Source organism: Periplaneta americana, chromosome 3, assembly GCF_040183065.1.
Source record: "Periplaneta americana isolate PAMFEO1 chromosome 3, P.americana_PAMFEO1_priV1, whole genome shotgun sequence".
NCBI lineage: Eukaryota > Metazoa > Arthropoda > Insecta > Blattodea > Blattidae > Periplaneta > Periplaneta americana.
In genome coordinates, this window is record NC_091119.1 from 9,391,320 (window position 1) to 9,405,021 (window position 13,702).

Genomic DNA, 13,702 nt, shown 5'->3' on the forward strand with positions numbered 1-13,702 from the left:
GAACTACTCAACCATAAGTAAAATCAACCAACCAAGCAACCAACAATCCAAAACTAACCAACCATACGTAAAATCAACCAACCAAAACTAATCAACCATAAGTAAAACAAACAACCAACATTTAAAACTAATCAACCATAAGTAAAATCATCCAAACAACCAAGAAACCAACAATTCAAAACTAACCAACCATAAGTAAAATGAATCAACTAAGCAACGAACCAACCAAACCTAAAACCAAGCAACGAACCAACCAAATCTAAACCAAGCAACCAACCAAACTTAAAACCAATCAATCAACCAAACCTAAAACCAAGTAACCAACCAAACCTAAAACCAAGTAACCAACCAAACCTAAAACCAATCAATCAACCAAACCTAAAACCAACCAATCAACCAAATAAACGAACCTAAAACCAAACAATCAACCAAACCTAAAACCAATTAAGCAACCAAATCTAAAACCAACCAATCAAAACTAAAACAAACAAACAATCCATCCAGCCATCCATTCTTGATAGTTTTCTAATCATTTTTTTTATTTTAGTAGGTTATTTTACGAAGCTTTATCAACATCTAGGTTATTTAGCGTCTGAATGAGATGAATGTGATAATGCCGGTGAAATGAGTCCGGGGTCCAGCACCTAAAGTTACCCAGCATTTGCTCATATTTGGGTTGAGGGAAAACCCCGGAAAAAACCTCAACCAGGTAACTTGCCCCGACCGGGAATCGAACCCGGGCCACCTGGTTTCGCGGCCAGACGCGCTAACCGTTACTCCACAGGTGTGGACATTCTCATCAATATTTTCTCTTTTACTGCCGTTTTAATGTTGCTATTAAGGAACGAGTGAGGTTGCTTGTTCGAAACCTGGACACCCAGCGAAGCTTCATGTGGTCTGCTGTGTTCCCTATATTTGTATATATTTCATAATATGTTATTTCACTTAGTTTTATTTTTTACGTTTCCATATTCAACTTTCGTATTTCTGCTATAAATTTATTGAATTTGGCATACTTTGTTCTTTATGCAGGCCATTATGATGGCTAAATTAAGATTGTGCACTCTGTATTTAAAGACTTACTTACAAAGAGAACCCGCAGGTTCATTGCCGCCCTCACATAAGCCCGCCATCGGCCCCTATCCTGAGCAAGAGTATCCAGTCCCTACCACCATATCCCAATACCTTCAAATCCATTTTAATAGTATTTAAAGAATTAGTAGTGAATAAACATAATACAATTATAAATTATTCTTTATTAGCGATAGGTTATGATTAAGTTGAAATTCCTGCAAGTCTGATGTTTTTGTTATGGATAATAGTGTGGCGACTACCTTCCCCTCTCAAGTCACGTAGTGTAAGATAGAAGGGCCGTAGCCAAAGTATTAGCACAGTCTAGTATATACAGTTACGAAGCTCAATACGTAGTAAATTTGCAAACATTAGATAGTTGCTGACCACTAGGATAGCTAATAACGCCTCATTACAGACAATGCGAAATAGTACCGGCACAGTCTATTGTTTCTAGCACCCTCAAAACTCAAGCTTCGTGACTGTATATACTAGACTGTGGTATTATTTTATATAGGCCTACGTATAAACTTTTATATTCCCGCTGCTTATCATGTAAATTTTCTTCAGTTTATACCAGACAAGAAATAAATCAAACAATACATGAACAGTCTTACTAATAAACCGTGTATAGTTTTTATACCAGACTTATCCAGAGTTGAGACAGAAAACGTTACTAATAAACCTTGAATAAGCTATGGACGTATAAACAGGCTGTAACTATACAATGGGAATTGCTTTGCAGTAGTTCTATACACGAAACCCCTTGTTTAAGCGTTGTATATAGCGAAAAAATGGCCGCCCCTCTAACAGCTGTTCGTATCGACTGTCATTTTATGATGATGGTTACCTTGTAACCACAGAAGAACAAACCAAAGAACATAGAATTATTACAATAATATTGCTGTAGCTTGTACTCTTTGACCAAAATGTAGTGTGGTAATCGATTAGAGCCGGTTGTACTATCGATATTTAAAACGCCACACTACAGCGCTCTACCGGATGCAATTAGAGATGAGCTTAAACGATATTTTCAAGTATCTGTGACAACTGTGACTGTGACAATTAAATATCTGTGACTTTTATCGGTGATTTTGTCACACCGATATTTTATACCGATACGTAAGCACAATATGCATGAATTACACCGATATTTTGTCACACCGATAAAAATTAGCACGAAATATTGAAAAGTAGTGAAATGTGAATACGATTTCTCTATACACACCACTCATCAGTGATTTATATGGGAAAATCCAACAAAGAAATTATGTACATGTACCTAACTGAACAGTAACATGTCGAAAGCTAACCTCATGTACCAAGAGGTTATATTGTAGATATTGAACCAGTTGATCATTTTTAAATGTAGTTCGGTATAGAGAAATTGTGGTTATATGATTATCCTAATCGTTTTAAAAATTGATCCTCTTTATTGTATATAATATAATGGATAAATTATTTTAAGTCGTGCATTAACATTATAGTATTTTGTCATAGAATAAAAATTAACGAAACAAAAGTATTCGGAAAAAAAAAACATTGGTAAATAATTACAAAACAAAACAATTGTTCAGACAGGATTTTACACAAGATTAAGTACTGGTAACCAATGGTGTTATTATTTAAATCGTGTAATAACTACATCATTTATAATAAGATGGAGAAACTACCGCCAGATTGCTGTTATTGTATCATGCGCACGCGCTAACCTACGACGTAGAGGAGAAAATATCAGTCACAGAGTACTGAATACGGAGCAGATTTCGATAGCGATATTTTGTCACAGATATTTCGCGTCATCAGTCACAGGTTTATCTGTGACAAAAAAATACCTGTGACAAAATATCGGTTTGTGAAATATCGGCCATCTCTAGATGCAATAGAGAACCTCAGATATTCTATTACCTTTCGTAAGGAAGTAATGACGAAACTATGTTGTATCTGTGTAACAGTTATACTGTTATACACGACGTATGTAGTGATTATTAGTAAGGAATTTACACACGACTTATAAACGAGCTACTCATTGTATAAGTATAAGCCAGTTAAACGTCTGTATATAGAGTTTTTATTAGTAAGACCGAAAGTCAATAGCCTATGGGGATTCATTGAGGAGAACTAGAAGTAGTAAATGGGCAATAGGAGACAAGCGGTTTGAAGAAGCCGCGTCATATAAACTTAATTTCGGATTACCAATCAAGTATTTGAATTTAACTGTGAAGAAATTGCTAGTTAAGAGGCTGAAGACTGTTTTAATGCATACCTTGATTTTGTATTGTTGAGGCCGGAGCCGGAGATGTGATGGAATGTTGTTGCATTGTTGCCATATCTTGCATAGCTGCTTGTAGACGCGATTCGCCGAGTTTATAACAATTTGTTACTAGGGAATGGACGGAGTTACTGCTAGGTCAATTAGCGTTGCTGGTACCACTCATCCTCGTCTTATGTACCTGAAACAAACAGGAAACACCACTTTATTGCACGTTTCAAAGACTATGTTATGTTAAACCAAATACTATAATGTTATATGTTCGCGTTCTAAAATACCCGACTTCTACTAATCGATAGTGATCGATAATTTGTTCGTGTAAGTGTGGCTTCTTTAGTGACTATCACAGTCTAATTTCAATGAATAGATGACGAAGAAGACAGTCAGTGTTGCCAATAGTACATAATAATGTACCCGCATTATAAAATTCAAAATTTCATCCTCCTTTAATAATTGTAAAAAGCACTAGATTTAGTGGTAAACCGCTGATACTGTTAATTATGACAATTTATACTTAATCTTCAACGACATTTTCCCAAATACATTTTTATCCGTATCAATAATAGTGTCACCTATTGAGAACTAGCGGAACTATTTCAAGTTTGTCCATTTGAAGAGTCCACTGCAAGAATGATGGATGTCATTTCGAATACATTTTGCAGGAGAAGCGATTGAAAGTTTGAAATGCTTAGCGCTCAAAGCTTAACTGTGATTTTCCGATCATTACTGGACAATGACTATCAGTTTTAATGCCATATAACTCTCTATGTACATTCTATATTGACAGTCTTGGTTCATTTTCGACAAGAAAGTGACATCCATCATTCTTGCAGTGGACTCTTCATTTGTAATATATTTGGTTCTGATATCCCGTGGGTAAAAAGTTCGCTTACACGATCAGAAAATTGTAAATTACGTATCAATTATTCTCATAATTCACAGTATCAGCGGTATTTTTTTTTACAATCATTATAGGGGGATGAAATTTTGAATTCTATAATGCGGGTACATTTATATACTATTGGCAACACTGACTTTTATCTTCGCCATGTATTCACAGAAGTAATAACTAAATAAGCCACACTTACATGAACTAATTATCGATCACTATCGATTAGGAGTCAGGTATCTTTGAACACCAGTGTACCCTTTTCGTCGGGTTGGTTGGAAAGACACTCTAAGGGGTTCTACAGGAGCCTTTAGTTGTGTAGGCTACATCAACAGATAGCACGACTGTTTGTCCTTCCTCCGTACCAAGAAAAAAATTCGTGTCTTCTTTTTTTTTAATTGGTTATTTAACGACACTGTATCAACTACGAGGTTATTTAGCATCGATGGGATTGGTGATAGCGAGATGGTATTTGGCGAGATGAGGCCGAGGATTCGCCATAGGTTACCTGGCATTCACCTTACTGTTGGGGAAAACCTCGGAAAAAACCTAATCAGCCCAAACGGGGATCGAACCCGCTCCCGAGCGCAACTTCAGACCGACAGGCAAGCACCTTAACCGACTGAGCCACGCCGGTGGCTCCCTCTCTTCTTCCTCTTTTACATAGCATTAATAGAATAATAACAAATAATTTAATTAAGGCATTCATCGGTAATAATTGGTCTTATAACTAATTTATTATGAATTGAAATGACAATTGCGGTATGGCTTAATGAAGATCGCGGGATGGAAAACAAAAGTTGAATATCCAAGCTTTTTTAACCTATTTATGTATTTCTTATGGTCTATCATTCGTTTCGAGAACAAAGATTTGAGTTTGTCTTCAGCGAATTACTCTGATTGATACTGCACCAGAATATTTTGCACGCTTAAGTCAAGATTAAGAAAATGTTTTCGATCCAAGAAACATCTCTAACTTTCAAGACCACAGATACAGATAGCGAATGATTATTTGGTACCTGTATCTACGATCTCTTTCCTCACATCCCATTGCGTGATATGCTATCGTCGCGCCAGCTTATCTATTAGCAAATATCTCGGTAACCAATGACACTCGAATTAATATTAATTGAATTCTCGAGAATAATAAAAATAATTGAAGTAAGGCATTTATCGGAAATGGGTGGTTTTATATCTCATAAATGGAAATGTCCGTTGTGGTATGTCGTAATGGAGATTGCGGGTCGAGAAACAAGAGATTAAATTGAACATCGCATGCTGTAGTTAGCCTAAGTGTTGGTTTGAAATAGATACTGCTTAGTTGGTTATTTTACGACGCTTTATCAACATCTCTGGTTATTTAGCGTCTGAATGAGATGAAGGTGATAATGCCGGTGAAATGAATCCGGGGTCCAACACCGAAAGTTACCCAGCATTTGCTCATATTGGGTTGAGGGAAAACCCCGGAAAAACCTCAACCAGGTAACTTTCCCCGACCGGGAATCGAACCCGGGCCACCTGGTTTCGCGGCCAGACGCGCTAACCGTTACTCCACAGGTGTGGACGATACTGTTTAGATCTCAAAACTATATCATCATCATCATCATCATAATCATCATAAGTGATAGTTTTCTGTTAGAAATCGGAAATACAGGTTCTCTTCCTCTTCGAACGGCAATGACAGTCTGTCTTCTATTGTATTAGGCTTCGGACTTTCGTCATATTCACCTCATGGCCAGGGATTAGTAATGTTGTCCACAAGTGTCACTATAGATTTTTCAACAAAAAAAAAAAAAATTCCAGGTCTGACCGGGACTCGAATCCGGATCGCCTGCGAGACAGGTCTAACCACTCAGCCAATCCAGGAACATTGGTAGGCCCTACACTGGTGTTTAAAGATACCTGACTCCTACTAATCGATAGGGATCGATAATTAGTTCATGTAAGTGTGGCTTATTTAGTTATTACTTCTATGAATAGATGGCGAACATAACAGTCATGTTGTCAATTGTGCATAAATATACCGCATTACAGAATTAAACAATTCATCCACCTCTTACGATTCTAAAGGGCACTATATTTAGCGGGAAACCTCTCATTCTATCAATTACTGTATGAGAATAATTTATACTTAAGGAGAGGCAGAGGTGAATATTTCAAAATCCACAAAATTTATCCGATTTGTTTGAAATTGATCACGGATACTAAGTATGTTATTAGTAATGGACATACCAAGTTTCAACTTTCTAAGTACAATAGTTCTGTAAATATTAATAATTTTATAAAACTTTATATCGTTTGATATAAAATGCTCCATGCACCATATTGTAAGAAATTTTCAATATTTCTTTTTATTTATATGTCCAGAGAAGGTATATAAATAATGATAAGTATTAATTTATTACGGGAATAATATAGTAATACAGTTATCTTGGTTTTAATTTCATACTTTTAAGGGCACAAAATCAAAAACTAACATTGTAATTATTTGACTTATTTGAACTGTTGTATCAGTGAAGCGAGGTGAGTCAGTGAAGTTATGGTTTTACAGTGCAGTGAACAGTTCCGATCAGTGATAATTTATAGCGTCAATGAAATGTGTTCTATAGTGTCAGTGAAATGTGTTACAGAGTGTCAGTGAAATGTGTGCTAAAGTGTCAGTGAAATGCGTCATAGTGCCACTACAGGGAATGAGATGAGAGTAAAGTGAAAGACTATTGAAACTTATGTAGGACCTATACATAATTATGTAGGTTGTATTGTAAAATTAGGTGTTTTATTTTATGTTTTATTATTATTGTGTTAAATTGTATTATGTATTCTTATTGTATTATGTGTAAAATTGTATATGTGTTGTAAAATTGTATTGTGTATTGTAAATTTTATTGTGTATTGTTAATATTGTATATACCACTGCCACCGGGTGCTTGCCCACTTGCAGTGTAAATAAATAAATACATACATACATTACATACATACATACATCAAAATAAAGATAATAAAAATGGAAAAAACCAAATTTTCATATTTTCTTCAGTTTTGTTCGAAAATTTCACCTCTGTCTCCCCTTAATCTACATCATCATTTTCCTCAACACCTTTTTACCAGTCTCAATAATAGTGTAACCTATTGAGAACTATCGGAACTATTTCGAAGTATGTCAATGTGTTAAATCTTTGGTTCTACTTATCCCGTGGCTAGAAAGATCGCTTACACGATCAGAAAATTTTAGGGCAGATATCTTTGAACGCCAGTATACATTAATTTATTTTCTTTATATAGGAAAATGTAGGAGAGGTATTGTGGCATTATGAAATAGATTTTATTTGACTTTACGTTCCTTTTAAACTATAGAGATTATGCAGGAAATACTGGATGATAAGACGATAAAAGAGCAATGATAGATGATAAGAGGGAATACATAAATATTTGAAAAAAAAACTACTCACTCTACTATCGTCCTTTCCACTGATAACCTTGCAGAAATTATCGAGACTCGAATAAATTCCAGTCAGAGAGGAGCACAAAGGTAAATGCTTCTGATTAGTTTGTTCTCTGTCTTGATTCTGTAAGTAACGTAAACAATTCCCATCTATACGATCTGTGCTTCGAATCCCGGCGTGGGAAATGTAAGAGCTTTAGCTTTCTTTCACGGGTCTAGGTGTCTGTTTTTTGTCATGTGTTGTTCTGTGTTGTCTCAGAAGTGGTCCTTGCCGTGCTCACCACACGATCAGAAAGGCCCGAAATGTGAGTCTGTCTAGTGTTGGACAAACTATACCTATATACAAGTCCTGGGCATGAGGGGAAGTGAAATAAACGCAGAAATCCCCTCCCATGTCCGTTTCGCTTACACCGCCTTATAAACAAACGCAGAATAAGGCTATGCTAATCAGTGGTGGATTTTAGGCTACTAGCGAGAACCAAAAGTTCGTAAAAGCCTGATACAATCCGTCATTGACCTTCTTGTCCGCTCGTATCGCACCAAAACACAACTGTCTCACCCGGGGTGGTATGTAGTGACTCAATCGAACTAATAGCGCCCAGGCCTGAATATACAGTATGCTCCAAAATAAACAATACTAAAATTATCGCTCATCTGCTGTCCATGTTTCCGCAGCAACCAAGTATTTATTTATTTATTTTATATGATAGTATGATATATTGTCAAATATAAATGATACTCGGGGGGAAATTAAACGCAAATAAATATGGGAAATGCCTGTTATTATTCGGTTGAGAAGCTTTTATCATCCAGTCTGCTGTCAAAAAATCTGAAAGTTAGAATTTATAAAACAGTTATATTACCGGTTGTTCTTTATGGTTCTGAAACTTGAACTCTCACTTTGAGAGAGGAATATAGGTTAAGATGTTTGAGAATAAGGTGCTTAGGAAAATATTTGGGGCTAAGAGGGATGAAGTTACAGGAGAATGGAGAAAGTTACACAACACAGAACTACACGCATTGTATTCTTCACCTGACATAATTAGGAACATTAAATCCAGACGTTTGAGATGGGCAGGGCATGTAGCACGTATGGGCGAATCCAGAAATGCATATAGAGTGTTAGTTGGGAGGCCGGAGGGAAAAAGACCTTTGGGGAGACCGAGACGTAAATGGGAAGATAATATTAAAATGGATTTGAGGGAGGTGGGATATGATGGTAGAGATTGGATTAATCTTGCTCAGGATAGGGACCAATGGCGGGCTTATGTGAGGGCGGCAATGAACCTCCGGGTTCCTTAAAAGTCAGTAATTATGTAAGTAAGTAAATAAGTAAGTAAGTAAATAAGTAATAATAACAATAATTTGTTTTGTATACATAGATTATAGTATTTTATTATTTCTTATAATTGCAATGCAGTTTGAGGGTACAAAGGTGAAGAAAATGTATTCTGGGGATACGCAAGCAAAAAAAAATTGAACATCACTGCTGTAGGCGTTATAGTCTACCCTTCCCTACATCGCATTGGGTTGTAAGTAGGTACGAAAGAACGAGGTAAAATGATAGAAGAAGAAAGACAATATAAAAAGAGTTGTAAGAGTGCAGTAAAAAATTAAATGACTCGAAGACTTTGTTGTCATATTAAGAGACAATTAAAAATTATGCGAGTTGAAGGTGTAAATATGATTAGGAATTCCACAGACTATTCTTCATTGGCAAACAAACCGAAGTTGGGAAGTTTACAAGTTGTAATTAAAACTCAGATTTTCGTAGCACGTGAGAGGGGAGGGCACAGTTCTGTATAAGTTTCCTTCACTTCAACACCTACTTCGGTGATCAAGAAAATAATTAATTACTCGAAATACTGCCTCGCGACTTGGTATTTAATTACAGGTTTTAGAGGAATAAAAAATTATTAAAACCCTCGGAGTAACGTAACTGAACTCTAAGAGAATCGACGAGTTTCTCACTATTTTATCCAACTTGCTGCTGCAAGTATTGGCTTTACGGAAATAAGACATTTTATTTTTGGCTGGAATTGATTATGTCGTACAAAGTGTTTAAAATAATAAGGTAGTACTGGCCATGGTGTACACAAGAACTATGTGCGCAATTTTGATCTTGTGTGAAATGAAAGATCGAGAATTCGAATCTCGTACAGGTCAAAAATGTCTTCTGTGTTATCCAGGTATCACATCTACACGGATTCTTAGAGATAACTCAGAAGCTAAACACGTTTTAAAAACAAATCGAGAAAGTTAAGTCATAAAAAGATATTTCTTGCAAGGGAAGTACCCCATCTCGAACGGCTAAAACCAACTGGAAACGCGTTTAAAATATAATGTTGTACCTGTTCGAATAGCTATCAATGCCGTTCATCTGTAAAACTACGTGTGCGGCCGCTATCGCCATCTGAAAGTTAGCGTACTGGCCTCACTACGTCGTAGCTGTACAGACAATGCGAGCGAGACCATTGCGGTGTTCAGTAGTGAAGTGCACGTACTAACGGCGGACATGAGTAGGCTGAAGTCAATTAATCCTGTGAAGATTGTTTACCTGCTGCGCGAAAAGGTACGTCGAACTTACATACCGGATAATGAGGATGTAATTGGAGTGAGGATGAGCTGTTTGCATGCATGTTACGTGACATTATAATGCAAACATACTACCGGGAATTATCAGAAGTAGATACCGACATATTGGATAGGAATAGTGATTGTGAGTCTGATGGCGGAGAAGAAACAGCACATGGGTATGAGAGTTCCAACAGTTCTGGAACATCCTCTCCAGCAAATAAAGGAACTGCAAGTCAAAGTGAATACTTACTTTCACTCCAACAATGTGACCTCCGCGATCTCCAAGTTTCAATCCGGCCGACTTTTGGTTGTGGGGTTACCTTAAAGAACGAATTTTCCTGACACATCCAACAACCCTACTGCAACTGAAAGACGCCATCTCGCAAGAAATTGCCAATATTCCAAGACATTATCTCCAAAATGCTGTACATGGTGTCGCAGAAAGAAAGCTGTACGTTGAACAAGAGAACGGCGAACATCTTCCCAATGTTATGTAAACCCCGTTGTTTGTCCAACACTGTGATGTTTTTGTTTTTTTCCCTATCTCATATTATAATATTTATAGCGGTTTAATGTTTGAACTGACTTTTGAAATACCCTATACTCGTATATTATTTAAAGCAATTGTCGTGTAGCTTATTGGCACATAATACCTCATTTATGTATTTTGTGGATCTCCTTGTCATAACTGTCTGTTACACGGTGTTGTTTCTTCAGCGATTTGTGATTCTCTAGTCATTAGATTCGTTAATCTTCAATCACTGATTGTACACGACTGCGGAGTTTTACAAATAAATAACCTTGATGAGTGATAGAACAAGCACAGCTCTGTATTTTAAACGCATTTACACTCTGTTTCAGCCGTTCGAGCTGGGGTACTTCCCTTGTTAGTACAAAAACTAAAATAACTGTATTATTAAGACTAGAAGAGATAAGACGCAAAACTATAATTACAGTAATCATAGATAACGTGATATATTTTAGCCCCACATTATAGCTTAAACGCGGTATATCGGAATGTGATTTGTAGAGTGGCCAACTACTGATAACTATATATTAGTGTTGTGGAATTTGATCAATTTCTGTTGTAAGATTAATCGATAAAATATTTAAACAAATAATCGAGTCGAATTAAAATTAATCGGTTGCAGTTGATATTAATTATTATTTTATTAATACAAACTCATACTAAAAATTCCGACAATATTTCTCTCTCGGAAATTGCTTACTTAAAAGCACGATAGTACTGTCATTTTCTAACTGTAAACCAGGTAGTGTAGGGAAAATCTTTGCACAGACACTTCAGAAAGAGATTGGAGATATGAGGACAGCGACCTAGTCTATCTCTATTGAAAGTTGAAACACAGTACGAAACCCTTATTAAGTTTTATGGTTTTCCAAGAAAACTTCCACCTTGTTGTCAGCTCATCTTCCTAGCATATGAAATACACACTTTTCTGGGATTCGTCCCCCTCATCCCTTATAAAATAGCCATGTCTTCACTGTGTGCAAGTGAGAGCGTAACTACCTTCTTCTCTTTCTAAAATCTGGTAATTCGATTACAATAGGGGCCAGTCTTCTGTTTCGACCGCTGTACTTCTGCAGTTTCTGTACTGAGTTTGAATATGAAGGCTGTGTGTTTAGTTTGATAAAGAAAAGAAAATCAATTTTCTGTGATCTGTGAAAAGTGTAAACTCCAGTGTGTCATTATGAGAATTTGAGAGGTAAACTTGGTGAAACGTTTGGATTTAAATTGAACGATCGTGGAGAAATTCTTGACAGAAAAACATTTTTTTCGTGTTTAGTAATGCAGGAAACATTGAGCGGCACTTAATTCGGAGGATGTGAATGCACTCACATGTTTAAAATCATGGATGAAGCAGTATTAACTAGGTGAGTCTTCATACTTTTTGTTATTTATGTTTGTCTCAAAAATTCCCTGAGAAACTGACACAATAAATTATAAGCCTCATAATAAATATGTTAATAAGTAATTAAAATAGTTGTTTTGTAATATAACGATACAATATATATATATATATATATATATATATATATATATATATATATATATATATATAGATATACAACATTTAATACTTATGCTTATCACCGAACACAAGTTAAATTTAACAATAATTGTGTATTACAATATATTAAAACATTTTAAAACTCGATATATATATATGCCGGTAATGGAACCCGTAACCTCTGAATTTGCTGCCATTACACTGCCACTTGGGCCACAAAATAGGCGTATTCAATTTGGCATAAAATACTAGGTTTAAAGGTAAATAACTTTCTATTGTTATATGTTAATCAAATTACAATGTTGCCACGTACACTTGAGTGACGTTCCAGAGAACAACTAAACGACAGGATGTGATGCTGGGTTGACGTAAAATGGAAAGCATGTGATCACCAAGTACGCACGTTAAGTGATTAGCTATGTAATGTCTTGAAAGAAGTACACGCAACAGAATGAAGGAGCATCGTATCTGTACACGACGTTACATCATGGAAATTACGTTGTCCCCTACTAGGTCAACCGACGGACTGCTTTCGTAAGATAAGCAGCACCTGTAGATTGTTCCCTTTTCAGTGTTTTAACGGAGGACGATTTTTTTTACGCATTAACTTCGATCTTCCAGTGCCTCACGTTAGTATCGTTAGCTTCCATTTGTTGTATGATGCGGAGAAGTTTACTTCCGCTAGTAACAGATGGCAGCAGTGTATAATTTTTCTCAAAACTCCTACGTGTGTATACGGAGCAATCCTGTACATTTCTTTGAACTGATAAATGCTGACATTAGCGATTTTTTGTTCCTTTCGTGTCCAATTCTGAGAAAAAGTACCAAGAGTAATCTATTCCACGACAAACATCAATACTCTCTTTCGTAAAATAGAAATTTAATATCTGTTTTAATTCAAATGGAATAAAATGGTAAACGATCTCTCTTGCGTTCAACGTACAGTTGTACATTCAGTACAGTATATACAAATTTACAAATTAAATAGTTCGTTATTTAATGTTCCCTTTTGACAATAGAGGTTATTCAGTGGCGAAGAGGTGGTGATAAACGGCCAAATGAGTATGACGATGGGAGATGAACTATTCGAAGAAACATGCATAAGTTATTTTCTCTCTTGTAAATCTTAAGGCCCATTCACAATGAAAATTAAACATAACCGTAACATAAACACAGAAGTTTGCGCCCAGGCCACCAAATGGGATCATTCACAATGATTCATATAAACATTGATATAAACATTACCGTAAGACGTTAACATGAAAGTTTGCAAACTCCAAACTTTCATGCTTATGCTTACGTGATTTGCAAACAGAACACAATCGTGGAGCGCTGAAGTATACGACAGAATATGAGGAAATGGCGTCGTTGTTATGTTTCCATGGTTACCAAGTATGTGTGCTGTTATGTTTATGTTCCCA

The 13,702-nt window shown here is 36.1% G+C and overlaps 1 protein-coding gene across 2 annotated transcripts in view; it reads right to left on the reverse strand.

Moving 5' to 3' along the window:
- The window catches only part of LOC138695786 (ras-responsive element-binding protein 1-like), a 333,822-nt gene that overhangs the window by 33,898 nt on the left and 286,222 nt on the right, over window positions 1-13,702 (reverse strand). For both annotated transcript variants that reach the window (XM_069819983.1, XM_069819984.1), the window contains exon 2: window positions 3,338-3,524. In XM_069819983.1, the coding sequence (XP_069676084.1) occupies window positions 3,338-3,410 (73 nt within the window). In that variant the 5' untranslated portion in view covers window positions 3,411-3,524. The remainder of the gene's footprint in view (window positions 1-3,337; window positions 3,525-13,702) is intronic.